The following is a 17066-nucleotide window of genomic DNA, read 5'->3' as shown; positions in this document are numbered from 1 at the left end:
GGGTCTCGCTCTTGCTCAGGCTGGTCTCGAACTCCTGACCTTGAGCAATCCACCCGCCTCAGCCTCCTAGAGTGCTAGGATTACAGGTGTGAGCCACCGCGCCCGGCATGGTGTTTGATTTTAAGTATTCTTTGTGTGTGATGTGGTAGAAGTGTGAAGAAGGAAATGCGTGTGGTGAATGGGAAGGGGTGGGTAACGCAAGGGTTTCTAAGACATGTCACAAGGTACAAGCTTTAATGCTGGACCTAACCCACATTCTTGCAGGCCCAGGTGCTCTGTCTCATCATTGCTTCTTCGATGAGCAGCCATGAGGTTATGAATTCACACTACGAAGGTTCATGAGAGGCTGATGTATAAATCAGAGTGCTAGTTCATTCATTTATGATGAGAGCCATAACTGTCAGGTGGACTGGATGTTTGCTTTTGCCAACCAGTATATTCCCCCTTAGGCAATCTGTATAGAAAGTGAACTTACTGGAAGATTGTTTGGTGAGCACACTGTTGCTCAAGCAGAGCACAGTGTTACTAAGTAGAGGATTGCTTTTACTGGGATTGAAAACAATTATTTTCTAGAATGAGTGTTTTGTCTATACCCAAATAGTCGTTTGAAGGGACACTGCCATTTTTTGCTTGTCTGGTGCTCCCTTTCCTATGTCGTTGCCATGGCAAACTAAACCATCTGTCTGATCAACACATTCTTTAGCTATCTTCATCCTCTTTAATTAGGTTACTCTCAGCTGTTGTAGACCCATGAGCCTTTGGTCTCACTTTTAATTGAATTTGCATTTCTCTGCCCTAAACTCCTGAGTAATTTTGAAAAAGTGTAACTCTCAGAGAGCAGTTTTATTTCCTACCTTCCCATGTTCTCAGGGTGCACCTTAATGTCACTTCATGAACCTCTTGCGATTGGTAATTGTTGTTGTCCTCTCCAGAGGAAACGTACTGCACATGAGCGTGCCAAGGAACTGTACAGTTCAGGGGAGTTTTCCAGCGGCAGGAAGTGGGGAGACGATGCTCCCAAGGAAGAAGTAGATACTGGGGCTGTGAACTTGATTGAGTCGGGAGCTTGTGGAGCTTTTGTTCATGGATTGGAAGATGAGATGTATGGTAAGTATGACTACATAGTAATAATAGTTCTCATTTACTGAGTGACTGCTATGTGTCATGCATTGTACTGGGTGATATACATGCATTGTCTTGTTTAGTCTTCACAGTCACTCTGTGAAATACTTATTATGATTTTTACAAATCATAATTTTACATATTTTACAAACAGAAGAGGCTGAGGCCCATATAGTATGATACAGTGGTTAAGGGCATGGGCTTTGGGTTCAGTTAATCTATATTCAGATTCCAGCTTTTTACAAAATGGTGATAAAAATAACTGTTTTTCTGAGTTGTGAGAATTAAACGAGGTTACATATACATAAACCACTTGGTGCAATACATGACCTATTCATAATAAGCGCTTAATAATTGGTAGTAAAAATTGATATTATTAATAATGGCAGTCACTTGGTATTAGTTACTCAGCCAGTAAGAGACAGAAGCAAGATTTAAATCTAAGTATGTCTGACTGGAAACCCTTTCTATGACTGATAAGGACTTTATTTTACCTTCATTTTTGAAAGACATTTTTGTGGGAATAGAATTCTAGATTAGTAAGATTTTTCTCCCAGTCTTTTAAAGATGTTGTTTCATAGTTTTCTGTGGAGAAGTCTGCTGTTATTTTTATCTTCCTCTGTATATAACATGTCTTTTTCCCTCGAGTTGCTATTTTGTTTTTTTTTTTTGAGACAGAGTCTTGCTCTGTTGCCTGGGCTAGAGTGCCATGGCGTCAGCCTAGCTCCCAGCAACCTCAAACTCCTGGGCTCAAGCGATCCTTCTGCCTCAGCCTCCCAAGTAGCTGGGACTATAGGCATGTGCCACCATGCCTGGCTAATTTTATATATATATATATATTTTTAGTTTTCCAAATCATTTCTTTCTATTTTTTAGTAGAGACTGGGGTCTCGCTCTTGCTCAGGCTGGTCTCGAACTCCTGAGCTCAAACAATCCACCCGCCTCGGCCTCCCAGAGTGCTAGGATTACAGGCGTGAGCCACCACGCCCGGCCTTTATTTCTTTATTTAACTTTTGAGATAGGGTCTGGCTCTGTTGCTTGGGCTAGAGTGCAATGGTGTCATCATAGCTCACTGCAACCTGAAGCTCCTGGGCTCAAGTGATCCTCCTGCCTGAGCCTCCCAAGTATCTGGGACTACAGGTGTGCACCACCACAACCAGCTAATTTTTAAAATTTTTTGTAAAGATGGGTCTCACTATGTCGCCCAGGCTAAGCTCAAACTCCTGTCCTCAAGCAATCCTCCCGCCTCAGCTTCCCAAAGTGCTAGGATTACAGGTGTGAGTCATCACACCTGGCAGCATTTGTTTTATTGAATGTGTGAATGAATGAACACATGAATGGAATGAATGAAAAGGAGTGGAGAGAGAGTAGAGAATAGTGGTTAAGTTGCAGAGGATTCTGGAACCAGGTTTATATCCCAGCTGTTCAGTTCACTCTTTGTGACCTTGAATATGTTACTTAATCTTTTTATATCTCCTTTTCCCCATATATAAAATGAGACTAATAATAGTTTTTACTTTGTAGGGTTATAGTAAGGATTAAATGAGTTAATATATGTGTAAAGCTCTTAGAATAGTACATGACACGTAGTAAGCTCTATTTAGGTGTTAGCTGCTGCTTGTATTTTTGTTATTTTCCTGGTGATTCAGAACCCATAGATATCTTTACTATCATGGATAATGTTGTCTTTATTCATTTAAGTTGGCTCCAAACTTTGTATTTTAAGATAATGTTTAAATCATAAAAGTTACCCTGGATTCTTTCTGTTTTAGGGCTCTATGGAGCAAGTCAGTTCTCATTTCTTGGAGCAGACCCTTGATAAGAAGCTGATGTCAGATCTGAGGGTAACTTGAATTCTTTGTTGTTTAAACTGAGTTTCTGTAACCAGTATCAGTGTGGCTATATGCTGAGTTGTGTTTATTTAATTTAGCAGCCCATGCATTTGTTAAATTAATGTAGGATGACTAGATTACAATTTAATTTAAAATCTTAGTAAATTGAACCAAATTGTAATACAAGCTATGCCATTAAATTTTGTATTATTATAATGAAATACTTTGTGCAGGTTGTGTTTTACAAAGAAGAGAAAAGATTAACTTTCCGTTTGTTAGAAACTACAAAGGTCTGTTCTTCAGAGGGCAGACGGGATCCGGCGCAGTCAGGGCGGGGTGGCCGCAGACCAAAGGTCTGTTCTTATTTTGTGAAATAGTATGACATTTTAGGACTCCTTTTCAACAGCTGTTCTCATGGAAGAGTGATCACCAAACACTAACAAAATGCCTCTTATGGAATGCCCTTAAGCTTTGACTGTGATGGTTCTCTAACATGGTTGGTGGGACCAAATATGAGTCTGAGAATATGATATGTACAGCCATTGTCAGTACCTCAATTTTTTAATTATAAAAGTGATAATAAAGAGTTAAAGAATTTTTTATGAATAGAGGGAAAGGGGAAACAATTCACCCATATTCCTCTTACTCTAATGCAATGACTTTGGTCATTTTGGTTTTTTTTGTTTTGTTTATTTTTATTTTTTTTTTTTTGAGACGGAGTCTCACTGTGTTGCCCGGGCTAGAGTGCCGTGGTGTCACCCTAGCTCACAGCAACCTCAAACTCCTGGGCTCAAGCGATCTGACTGCCTCAGCCTCCCGAGTAGCTGGGACTACAGGCATGTGCCACCATGCCCGGCTAATTTTTTCTATATATTTTTAGTTGTACGATTAATTTCTTTCTATTTTTAGTAGAGAGGGGGTCTCGCTCTTGCTCAGGCTGGTTTCGAACTCCTGAGCTCAAACAATCCGCCTGCCTCGGCCTCCCAGAGAGCTAGGATTACAGGCGTGAGCCACCGCACCCGGCCGGTCTCAGAGATATTCCTTAAGAATATCTAGAACCTACTCCAATAGCTTCCTAAATTGGTCTCTTTGTTATCATTTGGATTCCTTATGGTCCACCAGCCACACAATTGTAAGATGAACTTTATGAAATATAAATCTGTGTTCTCCCTTACTTGAAATGAGCAAGTTACTTAATCTTAGCCTCAAATTTTCATCTAAACAATGGTGATGATAAAGGTACATTCTTTATGGTATTATCAGGAGGAATAAATTTGAAAACTATACACAAAATATTTTACACACTGTTTAGCTCATTAAGTGTTTAGTTGAGATTATCTAGTTATTATTCATAAGATAATCCCCTTACCATGGCAAACAAGGCCTTTTATAATCCTGTCTGTCCTGCCTCATTTTTAGCACTCCCATACCATGTTCCATTCCTAAAACCACTTAATGCTTCACATGGCATCTTTTTTTTTTTGCCTTTATAAGAGGAAGTTTTACTGTTATTTACTTCAGTAGTTTCAGAAAGAGGAACAGATTAGCTCAGTCCAACATGATTGGCAGTTGGCAAAATCTAGTGACGCAAGTGTTCTGATTGCCAAGGATTTAATTTGGATGCTTTTAATACTTAGCCTTCTAACACTTCAAACATAATCCAGAATAAATGCATTATCTCCTTTTCTTTGACTTTAATACCGCACCTACCTCACTTTGATATGGAAATATCTTCGTTAAATATGATTTCCAGAAGAACAAGTTCCCTGGAGAGTATAGCCATGAAGATAGTGCACAAAAGGAAAAACTCAAAATAAAACTCTGTATGATGATTTACTAGTCTAAGGAAACAAAACCTTCCAATATATTAAGAAATAAATCCGGTTACAAACGCACTAATAGGTCTTTGTGGAGAGGGTCTGGTATAACAACTGAAAATGGCCAGCTATTTACAAGATACACAAGCAGGAACAGTGCACCTAGCCTAGCAATGGCCCTCAGAAGCCGAAAGTGTTCTCGCCGCTGTAGGCCACATACAAGAAACCATCTTCATCTTTTTCCTTCTCGTAAAGCTGTCCCATAGTTAGACTGGACTGCGGGACTGTCTTATCCACAAACAGGAAGATCGCCTTTTCAGAAGGAAGCTGGATCCTTTTCCTGATGATCCACATGAACTGAGCCACAGTGATACCAGATGGAACCAAGTACTTCCGTTTGTCAATGTCAACAATCTGAGAGCCTGAGACCTTTTCCACAATCACCGGGACCCGGCCGGGATATTTCGCTCGAATCTTCAAGGATTCCACACATCTGTGTTCCAGTGAGTGGTCCTCCTTGAACATCCACTTCATGGCAGCGGCGGGAAGGGGACGGACCGGCTCTTGGAGCCGCGGAGCTCAGCACACCGACCACAACAACAACGTTGGCGGAGGAAGCGGCGGCGACTCCACATGGCATCTTTCTTATACTTCATTTGCACTGCGGTTTCCAATTTCCCAAATCTACCTCTCCCTGCCTCTACTCTGTACTGCTTGTTCTCTCCATTTGCATAGCATTCTTTATGGATGTGTCTTATAATATTTCATGACATAGTGTAGTTATGTCTCTGCTTATCAGTTTCTCTCACAAGTCTGTGAAATCATTGACTGTAGAGTTGATATCTTTTTATTTTTGTATTTTTGTTCTGATAACTGAAGGCATATCATTGAATAATTGCTAAATAAATATTTTTATTTCTTTTTTTTTTTTTTTTGAGACAGAGTCTCACTTTGTTGCCCGGGCTAGAGTGAGTGCCGTGGCGTCAGCCTAGCTCACAGCAACCTCACACTCCTGGGCTCAAGCGATCCTTCTGCCTCAGCCTCCCGAGTAGCTGGGACTACAGGCATGTGCCACCATGCCCGGCTAGTTTTTTTTTCTATATATTTTTAGTTGTCTGATTAATTTCTTTCTATTTTTAGTAGAGACAGGGTCTCGTTCTTGCTCAGGCTGGTTTCGAACTCCTGAGCTCAAACAATCCTCCCGCTTGGGCCTTCCAGAGTGCTAGGATTACAGGCGTGAGCCACCACGCCCGGCCTGTGTTTCATTTTGGATAGTATCTATTGCTTTGTCTTTGAGTTCGCTAATCTTTTCTTCTGTATGGCTAATCTGATGTTAATCTCATATAGAGTATTTTTCACCTCAGATGTATAGTTTTCATCCTTAGAAGTCTGATTAGAATTTGGGTCTTTTTAGTATCTTACATGTTTTTATTTAGCATGCTTAATCTTTTCTCTAGCTTTTTCAATAGATAATACATTTATAACTGTCCTGCTATCCTTGTCTACTAGATCTGTTATTTCTATGCTTCCTAGGTTGGTTTTAATTGTTTTTTCTCCTCCTGTATTATATTATTCTGCTTCTGTGCATGTCCGATAATTTAAAAAAATGTTTTTGTAAAGACAGGGTCTTGCCAGGTTGCCAAGGCTTGTCTGAAAGTCCTGGCTTCAAGTGATCCTTCTGCCTCAACCTCCCAAAGTGCTTGGATAACAGGTATCAGCCACTGTGCCCAGCCAATGTCTGATAATTTTTAACTGGATGCCAGACATCCAATTGTGAATTTACTTTATTGGGATACTTAACATTATTTTATTCCTATAACTATCCTTGAGCTTTGTTCTTATACACATTTTGCTCAGGTCTTATTTTTAAGCTTTTTTGGACAGGACCAGAGCACCATTTGGATTAGGGCTTTTCTCCATTACTGAAGAAAATCTCTGCTGAATAAACTGCAGTATTATAGGCCCTGTGTGAGTGCTAGGGATTGTTTCCTTTAATCCTTTTGAGTGGTTCGTTTCCAGGCCTCAGGTAGTTTCCTCACACATCAGAACTCAGCTGAAGACTTGAGAGGGACCCTCTGCAGATCTTACAGCTCTCTATTTCTCTGTGCAATTCCTTCCTTTCTGGTAGTTTGCCCTATGAACTCTAGCCACATTGGCCTCCCTAGACTCCCAGCTCTTGTCTTCTCAACTCTGGTACCTGGAACTCTCTAAACACTAAACCACTGTAATCATAGAACTCACCTCATCTATTTCCCATTTCTCAGAGATTGCTGTCCTTTATGGCCTGATGTCCAGTGTCTCGAATGCTGTTGTTTCGTGTATTTTGTCTCTTGTCCTGGGAGGATAAAGCTGGTCCTTGTTACTCTATCTTGTAATAGAAGTCCTATAAAGCTCTTGTGATTTCCATAATATGATGCTATCTGTCTCACATAGATAGAATGGCAGTGCTTTGAGGTGATTGACTCCAACGTATTCATTTTCAGTGACAGTAACAGACCTGGGGAAGTAATGTTGATTGTCTAAATTTTACAGTAAATTTGTGTCAGAGACAGGATTAGAACCCAGGTCTTAAAAATGCCTATAAAAAAATTATCTCAGGATAGAACTTCTTCTTAGAAGGGCAAGAATATTATTTTTGAAAGACAGTTTTTTATCAGTAGGTAAGAATTGGGTTACCCTATCCAATTTGCTCTAAGATATTCTCTATGTGTAGAAATTGGTTAAAGCTTCCTCTTCTTTTTTGTTCTCTGTGAACTTATAACATGAATTACAGTTTAAATAGTGTTAGATAATAAGGAAGTCTAGTTATTAAAACCCATTTTACCCTAAGATGAGTAACTGAAACCTATTTTGTTTCTTTTAGCATTTTGCTTTGTTAATTTCTGTAATTGAATTTCATCACTATTAATGCTTTTTTTTCTTTTTTTTTGAGACAGAGTCTCACTTTGTTGCCCGGGCTAGAGTGAGTGCCGTGGCGTCAGCCCTAGCTCACAGCAACCTCAGACTCCTGGGCTCAAGCAATCCTACTGCCTCAGCCTCCCGAGTAGCTGGAACTTACAGGCATGTGCCACCATGCCTGGCTAATTTTTTTTCTATATATTTTTAGCTGTCCAATTAATTTCTTTCTATTTTTGATAGAGACGGGGTCTCGCTCTTGCTCAGGCTGGTCTCGAACTCCTGAACTCAAACAATCCACCCGCCTCAGCCTCCCAGAGTGCTAGGATTACAGGCGTGAGCCACCGCGCCCGGCCCATCACTATTAACATTTATGTGGTTTAGTTATACGGTTTTCAGCTTGTCACTAAGATTTAATTAAATTAACTTCAGTTTAGAAAGTGAGTAGACCATAACCAGGTATCAGATATGACAGCTTTCTAATTTTATCACATGTATAAGATTCTGGGTAAATTTGGGTTTTAGGGGCACATTGCTCGGAATGAAATGGAGCCTTATTTTATTGGCTGTAGACTCTAGTATAGTACCTCACACACTTTTAGTCTTCTAATTCATCCATGGTTTCCTTCCCTTTTGGATTTTTGTGTATGCAATTCCTCTGCCTAGAAAGGCCTTTTTCTTTCTTTTGATTTAGCAGCTCCTTCAGGTATCATTTTAGGGATCACTTGTTCCAGAAAGCCACCTCTGATCCCATTGACTGGGCTATATGCCTCTTGTGCGTTTTCTTACATTCCCTGTGCTTTTCCATGGTAGCACTCATCACTTTGTAATGCAGTTAACTATTCTTGTCTGTAAGCTTTGGGAGGCAGTCTTATTCTTGTTCATCTTTGTGTCTTTACTAATAAGTCCAAAGCTAGTAAGTAGCTAAGTCACCTCTGATTACACATTTTCAGATACTGAGGATCAGTCTGTTTTTTCTAGTATAGCAGATTCTCTGCCCTGGACCCTAAAGGAGTCTGTGACATATTTTCGACATTCCAAAAAGTTCAGTGGAAAATGTAAATTTACTTGGCTGTAGCATGGCTGTACAGGCAGAGTTAAGCACCAGATTTCTTTGCTTCTGCTTGGAATTGCATCAGCTCAGGTCACACTGATTATCTCATGCTGATTGGAAGTTCCCCTGTGATTCCCTTCATGGACTTGCAAAGGTTACACACGAGTCAGTGTGGTGTAATGGATAAAACCCCAGGAAGGAGAGTCAGCACTTAACATGTTTGGGTTCATCTCTAGCTTACTTTATAATTATTAGCAATTTCTCGCTTAAATTATATTATTGTGAAGTGAGCCGGGTGTCGTGGCATGCACCTGTAATCACAGCCACCCAAGATGCTGAGGCGGGAGGATCTCTTGAGGCCAGGAGTTCAAGACCAGCCTGGAAAATATACAAGGGCTCTCTGGAAAGTGTCCAGCCATCGTTAATATGTAATTTTCATATTACATGGCTGTATACTTTCCGGACAGCCCTCATGTATAGCAAAACCCCATATCTATCTAAAAATATATATATTATTGTGATAAGTGAAGTGAAGAAAATACTTCCCTTCTGATGAAAAGGAGGAATTCATAACTATCAAGGAAAATCCAAATCATCTCTCTTTAATGTAGTAACTCTACTTTTAATGTGTCTGTAAGACCTTTCTTATACAAGGAACAAATTGTGTTTGTGAGTATTAACCACAACTTTAGGTTTTATTGTTTTGTTTTGAAACTGTATATTTTGTTGGAGAACCATTTGGGAACTACTGGAACAAAACAGCCATGTATGGAAGTCTTGTGAGCATTGTCTGTATCTTACTCATTTCTCATGTCTGTATCCTAGCGCTTCGTACAGGGCCTGGCATATAGTATGTATTCAGGAAACATTTATTAGTGAATGAACGAAGGGCTTCCTGGTTACAGTGGCTGCACTGTTACAAGTTCTGAGCAGGCAAAGGGGCAAAAGACATGCCTCAGTTTTCAAGGCGCTTATGGAACCCATACCTATGCCCTGGCTGATAGTGATCGAGCTTTTTAACATATGCCAGGCAGTGTGCTTTGTGCTTTGCCTGCATTATCTCATTTGGTTCTAACAACTTTGTAAGGAAATGGATATTATCTCACATTTAACAGGTAAGAAAATTGAGGTGCTAGGAAATTAAGTTACTTATTTGAGATCACCCTCCATGATGCTAGCCTAGAATCCATAGACCTAGGCACTAGCCTTATCTCTGCCCTCACTCACTTTGAGGTAAGATAATTTACTTTGCCAAATCTTATCTCCAAAATGAGAATAATCATATTTAGCCTATTTTAATCTTAATAATAATGATAATATTTAATAACTGACTTTTAAAAAATATTGTGGTCAGAATATTGAGATAAGTAAGACAACTTGTTAATAGTTTTCAAGAAATTCACTTCATGTAGACAGACATGTGACTTGATCACATGTATATGGCATCAGACTTAAACTTTTGTCCTTATGACACCAAACTCCATGTTCTTAGATCAGTGTGAAGATAGTGTCTAAAACTGTGGCATAGAGATCTCCCAGGGAGTGTTTGTAGAGTGAGACGATAGAGAATGAAAGACAGCCTGAAGAAGAAAGAATCTATCCTGGATTTTTTCCATGGCTCTTAACTTGATGCACAATTGTTTCCTTTATAATTTTTTTTTCCTAAGAGACAGGGTCTCACTATGTTGCCCAGGGTGGCCTTGAACTCCTGGGCTCGGCTGATCCTCCTGCCTCAGCCTCCCAAGTAGTTGGGCCTACAGTTGTGTGCCACTGTGTGCACTAATGTGCACTGCTATTTGTCCCCTTTATTCTAGAGGTCCGTATTGCTGCTGTGGAGGCTCTCTGCATGCTGGCCCAATCTTCACCCTCTTTTGCTGAGAAATGCCTTGATTTCCTGGTTGACATGTTTAATGATGAAATTGAGGAAGTACGTCTGCAGTCCATACATACTATGAGAAAAATCTCTAACAATATCACCCTCCGAGAAGATCAGCTTGACACTGTCCTGGCTGTGCTAGAGGTGAGTGTTGCCAGTTTGTTACTCATTTCCTCATCAAATATCTGAGTGCCCCCTTCCTTTTAAAATCAGGTATTGTGCTTGGTGTTGGTGACATAACAGTATGTCAGGCAGAACAGTGCTGCCTTCCCAACACACCCCTTCCCCAAGATGGAGAAAATTGACTGTTAAACAGAAGTATGAATAAGCCTGGTCTTGCTCTGATCAGGAAAGGATAGGGTGCCCTGGGGATACAGAGTATCTAACCTGAATTGGCTGAAGTGAGGTTGGGAGTATAGGGAAGAAAGAAGAAATGCTATAGTGGACAGACAGTTCAAGGAGGAGTAGGACTTAAAGAGGCATCTTTTTTCAAGGAGGGAGTGGCACTGGTGGTAGGGTGTAAAGGTACCAAACAGAGGAGCAATTTCCAAAAATCCGTAGGTAAGAGAAAATATGATATATTCAAGGAATTAGAAGGAGTTTATTATAGTGATAGCATAGAGATGAAGAGGTGGGGGAGGGGAGGAAGTGGCTATAAATAAAGCAGGGGCCAAGTAATGAAGAGTTCTTTTCAACTTTTGACTTCATTCTTCTAGTGAATTATAAGCTATTATAGCAGGGTGGCCTCTTAGGGATCTATTCATTCAAACCTATAGTTCTATAGAGAAAAAACTAAGTTGTCTGAGCAAATTAGTGGCTGCACTAGGATACGAACACAGATTTGCTTCCCAGGCTATACCTCTCTATGTGGTTCTTGAATTATTCTTCTAAAATGTCTGGATTTTATTTGCAAATACTGAAGTTTTTCAAGGTATTCATAAATGGGATTTGGCCTCTGGTTTCCATTTGTAGGAAATGGGATTCAGATGTGAAAGGGATAGCAGTTTGATGCTTGACACTTCTTATAGATTTCTGCAACATACTTTGAAAACAGATTGGGTGCTTTGGTTTTGAAAGTCCCTACCATTCTCTCAGTTGCTTAGCACTTCTCTTAAGATTTTTCCTGAATTTTAAATCTTTATTTGTAATTTTTCCTAATATGATAAGTTTACATTTTGTTTATTGTTCTTCATGGGTAGTCTCATAGTCTAGCCACTCCTTTCCTTTTCTTTTCCACTATTCCTCACCTTGAACTTTATGTTATAGTCACTTCCCAACACTTCATGCTTTTCCTCATTTTGCCTTCACTGTTATTTTTCCCCTCTACCACAAAACTTTCACCTTTCACCTAACAGACTTCTGCTTATTCCCATAGCCTGCATTAGGTAGCACATCCAGGAAGCCTTCCGTGACTGCTGCCCCCACCCCTGGGTGGGCTAAAGGCTACTCCTTTGTACTCCCATGACACCCCGTATATACTGCTTTAGGATTTTTCAGTAATTCTCTATCTCAAGAAGATTCAGCTTCTTAAGTGGGATCCTGGCTTTTTTCATTTTTTTATTCCCAGTGCTTTACAGTGTCTGGCACAATTAGGAACTCAGTAAATGTTTGCTGAGTAGTTGAGCTATGTTTTGATGTACAGAATTGTTCACAGAGCCACAGGTATGCTTGTTTGTGAGCACTTTTATATATAATTTGTATAAGTATAAATTCCTTTACTGGTAATTCTGTTTAAGAGTTTAGATTTACATAAACTTATTGTCTCTGAACTCTACCCTGCTACTCACTGCTCCCTTATGTTTACTGTGTCACTGTATTTCACTGCTTCAAGCCTCAGCTAGCTGACCCTTTCAGCTGGAATTTCCTTTTTTTTTCTATGCTAAAATACTACCCTGCCTGGAGGCATTCATTTATTTATTCAATGAGTACTGTCTATGTACTAGATATACAGTGGTGATTCGTCGGCACGGTGGCTCACGCCTGTAATCCTAGAACTCTGGGAGGCCGAGGCAGGAGGATCGTTTGAACTCAGGAGTTCGAGACCAATCTGAGCAAGAGTGAGACCCCGTCTCTGCTAAAAATAGAAAGAAAATTAGCTGGACGACTAAAAATATATAGAAAAAATTAGCCGGTCATGGTGGCTCATGCCTGTAGCCCCAGCTACTCAGGAGGCTGAGGCAGAAGGATTGCTTGAGCCCAGGAGTTTGAGGTTGCTGTGAGAGCTGACACCATGGCACTCTAGCCCGGGCAACAGAGTGAGACTCTGTCTCAAAAAAAAAAAAAAAAAAAGAAATATAGTGGTGACAAAAGATAGGATCCCTGCTGTCATGAGACTTATATTCTAAAGAGAGGTAAACAAATAAAATGATTTCAGATGGTGATAAACCTTATGCAGAAGGTAAACAGTATAATGGAGGAGTGAGAAATTGCACTGTAAATGCAGTGGTCAGTAAAGCCTTTCTGAGATGCTGTTCAAGTTGAGTCTTGAATGATAAAAAGAAGCCAACCATGTGTTGACTGGAGGAAAGAACTACAGGTAAAGGCAACAGCTAGTGGAAAGGCTCTGTAGGGGACAAATGAGTTTTGGTGTGTTTGCAGAACAGAGAGTAAGAAGGCCAGTTAAGTGGAATGTAGTGAGGAAGTAGAAATATGTGGTATGAGATGAAGGTTTGAGAGATGAATAGGGGACAGGTGGAGAGCCTTGTAGGCCATTGTAAGATGTTTGGATTTTATTCTAAGTATTATGGGAAATCATTGTGGGATTTTATGGAGAAGAGTGATGTTTTTATTTCCCTCTTTTCAACATTTCTTATTCTTGGAGTCTTCTTGAAATTCATATCAGATAGATTGACTCTTTTCCTTATTCCTTTATTTAATGTGTGCAGGCGTACCTTTATTTATTGTGCTTTGCAGATGTTGTTTTTACAAACTGAAGATTTTTTGCAACCTTGGGTTCAGCCAGTCTATCAGTGCCATTTTTCCAATAGCATGTGCTCACTTTGTGTCTCTGTGTCACATTTTGGTAATTCTCACAATATTTCAAAGTTTTTCATTATTATATCTGTTATGGTGATCTATGATCAATGATCCTTGATGTTACTATTGTAATAGTTTTGGGGTGCACAAACCGTTCCCACATAAGACAGCAAGCTTAATTGATAAACGTATGTATTCTGACTGCTCCACCAACCAGCTGTTCCTCTGTCTCTCTCTTGGCATCTATTCTTAGCCTGTCCTTCTTCATAGTTGCAAGAAGGCTTATGTCCCTTGAACAGCATGACTGAGTTGCAGACAGGAAGGAGAAGGAAGGTTAAAGAGCCAAGAGTAGGGCAGGGCTACTATATCTGGTCCTTTATTTATCAATAAAATGAAAGGTTTTTCAGGAATTTTAGCTGGCAAACTTCTACATATTTTGTTACATGGCCACCCTAGATGGGAAGGTGGCTAAGTAGAAGGGGATGGTAGGTGGAGGCTGAGTCTGCTAACCAACAGTGACTACTATTATTACCTGTTGTGTTTTTTTTTAAGGATTCATCCAGAGATATTAGAGAGGCTCTTCATGAACTTTTATGCTGTACTAATGTTTCAACCAAGGAAGGGATTCATCTTGCATTGGTGGAGCTGCTGAAAAATTTAGCCAAGTATCCTACTGACAGGGACTCCATATGGAAGTAAGGACTTTTTTGCCTGTTTACTTACTGAGTCCTATAATGTGGTAAATGTGCAATGCTGACATTATTTGATGGATCATCATAGATTAAGGGTATGGCCCTCAATTTTGCCTTTAATTTTGAAATCTGATACAACTTAACTAAACTCTCAGGAGTCTGATTCATAAACTGAATATCACATTTTAGATTATTTATTAATTTGTTCATCCTAGGAAATCTTGTGTACCATGCTAAGCAAATTTTACATACCTGCTGTATGCTGACTATGCACCAAGCCCCATGGTAGGTGTTCGAGGTACAGAGATGAGTCAATTTGATTTTTCACTTTCTCCTATATAGTGTTAATCACTCCTTTGTCTATTTTGTATTTTTGTTCGGGATCTGAACCATCATCATAGAGATTAGAGGTAGGGCTGTCACTTGACCTACAGATGGGAAATCACAATCATTTTTCCCTTGGTTATCTCTAGCTTTACTATCATAAACTGTTAACAATACTCATGAGCCTCTATTTGAAGAACTACTTGTATACATGTAATATAAAATGTGCGTTCCATATGTTTAAATGAGTTTATGTGATGAGACCACCCCAACTGTGTATAGTTTATTGATTTTCAAAAAAATTTGTCACTAAGAGAAAAACTGTGGGTTAAATTAGGTACTTGGAAAGTATATTAAAAACTGAAAATACGAGGAGAGTCTTGCTGTAGGTAATATTTTCGATATATGGTTTTTTATTTTGCTATTTCTTTATGTTTCTACAGTCCCGTTCAGCTCCATTCCATATACATTTATTGACTGTCTTCAAGGAGCTCTGAGTCATTTGGGGTGTGGTGATTGTAGTGGGATAAACACCTGTATCAGTAACTGTAGTTCTGTGGAGACACAAAAGGAACGATTACTTTTGCTTGATGAAAGGAGTTGTTATGCAATGCTTCACAGAACATTCTTCTAGCATTAAAATAAGATTTGTAGTTATTTGGTTCACCCAGAATATTTATGTAAGGCCTCTTTATTTGGTAAGTGTGGAAAAAACCTCTTTAACCACATAGTGCTCCAAAAGATTTTGAAGTTACCTATTGTAATTATCACTTAATTTTTTTTTTCATCTTTTCCAATGAGTGGTGGCCTTATTTAGAAATGCCAAAAAAAGGCTGAGTGCGGTGGCTTATGCCTGTAATCCCAGCACTTTGGGAGGCTGAGGTGAGAAGATCACTTGAGGCCAGGAGTTCAACACCAGCCTGTACAACATAGGAAGACCCTGTCTCTATAAAAAATAAAAAATAAATTAGTCAGGTGCTGTGGTATGTGCCTGTAGTCCCAGCTACTCAGGAGTCTGAGGCAGGAGGATCACTCCATCCCAGGAGTTGGAGGCTGAGTGAGCTATGATTGCACCACTGTACTCTAGCCTGGATAACAGAGCGAGACCCCATCTCTTAAAAGAAAAGAAAAGAAATAACAACCAAAAAAAGTATGATAAAAGAGTAAAGGTATAGTCACAGTAATGTATTTTTAAGATATTGATAAAGATAGATACATAAATGAAGGTTTTGAAGGAGGTAGTTTTCTCTGTTTATATATCTTCAGTTCATTTTGTAATGATTACTTGAGCACTTTTTGTAACACAATCACTGTGTTAGGTTCTGTGGAGATTTAAAAATGGATTTGGCTCAGACCTGGCCTTCAAATAGCAGGAAGGGAGAGATGTAGGAAATGCACACATAGGGAGGTATATGAGATAGTAAAAAATTAACTGTGTTAATAAGCCAGAATTGAAGTCTAGCTTTAGAGAGGCCCAGAAATGTAGGTGTCTCCAAGGGGACTCCATAGCACTTGTGTTCCCCATCTGAGTTCTCAATAGAATGAGAGCTAAAAATAAAGGAGTAGAACCTGGAGGCCAGAATGCATCCTTTACAACAAAAGTCCCAACTTTTTTGGCACCAGGGACCATTTTCATGGAAGACAATTTTTCCATGGATTGAGGGGGGGATGGTTTCGGGATGATTCAAGCGCATTACATTTATTGTACACTCTATTTCTATTATTATTGCATTGTAACATATAATGACATAATTATACAACCCACCATAGGTTGGAGACCCCTGCTTTACAATGTGCCCTGAGGCACATTGTGTAAAAGGGCCGAGAGAGGCCAGAAAATTAATGAATTAAGTTCTTTCCACACAGAAGGGAAAGCAGACTGGGAAGAGCATACTTTTCTAAGAAGGTCAGGTGCTTTAGATGAGATGCCTTTCATACCCCATATATTCATGAATTCGTTTATGGGGTTTGTTTTCTCTTTCTTTTGCCAATCTGCCTATTCTGTAGTCCCTGGTGAAGTCCCATATCCTTTGTGATACTTTTCTCTAATGGTAGTGATCTCTTCTGCCTTGACAGGTAGAAAGTAGAATGTCCGTGATTTGATAGTTTACTAACTTACAGTGTTGATCATCTTTGCCTCAGCTGGATTATAAATTCAATGAGGACAGAGATTAAGATTTATACTTCTTTTCAATTTAGCACACCTTCTAAACCAGAACTTGACAGATAAAAAATAATAAAAATATATAATTACCTCACTTATGTAATTCCTTATTGCTTATAAAGGGCCTTCATGTAATCATAATAGTTAACATTTATTGAGTTCTTTTTTTTTTTTTTTTTGAGACAGAGTCTCACTCTTTTGCCCAGGCTAGAGTGAGTGCCATGGCATCAGCCTAGCTCACAGCAACCTCAAACTCCTGGGCTCAAGCAATCCTTCTGCCTCAGCCTCCCGAGTAGCTGGGACTACAGGCATGC

General features: G+C 39.6%; 1 protein-coding gene and 1 pseudogene across 1 annotated transcript in view; one reads left to right on the top strand and one right to left on the bottom strand.

The window, feature by feature from the left end:
- The window catches only part of INTS4 (integrator complex subunit 4), a 103875-nt gene that overhangs the window by 46667 nt on the left and 40142 nt on the right, over nucleotides 1-17066 (top strand). The window contains exons 9-11 of the mRNA XM_012650999.1: nucleotides 933-1107; nucleotides 10535-10740; nucleotides 14125-14267. Of these exons, the coding sequence (XP_012506453.1) occupies nucleotides 933-1107; nucleotides 10535-10740; nucleotides 14125-14267 (524 nt within the window). The remainder of the gene's footprint in view (nucleotides 1-932; nucleotides 1108-10534; nucleotides 10741-14124; nucleotides 14268-17066) is intronic.
- LOC105815776 lies at nucleotides 4922-5355 on the bottom strand (annotated as a pseudogene).

Source organism: Propithecus coquereli, unplaced genomic scaffold, assembly GCF_000956105.1.
Source record: "Propithecus coquereli isolate 6110/MARCELLA unplaced genomic scaffold, Pcoq_1.0 Scaffold344, whole genome shotgun sequence".
Classification (NCBI taxonomy): domain Eukaryota; kingdom Metazoa; phylum Chordata; class Mammalia; order Primates; family Indriidae; genus Propithecus; species Propithecus coquereli.
The sequence above is the reverse complement of the archived record's forward strand: the minus strand, read 5'-3'. Positions and strand labels throughout refer to the sequence as shown.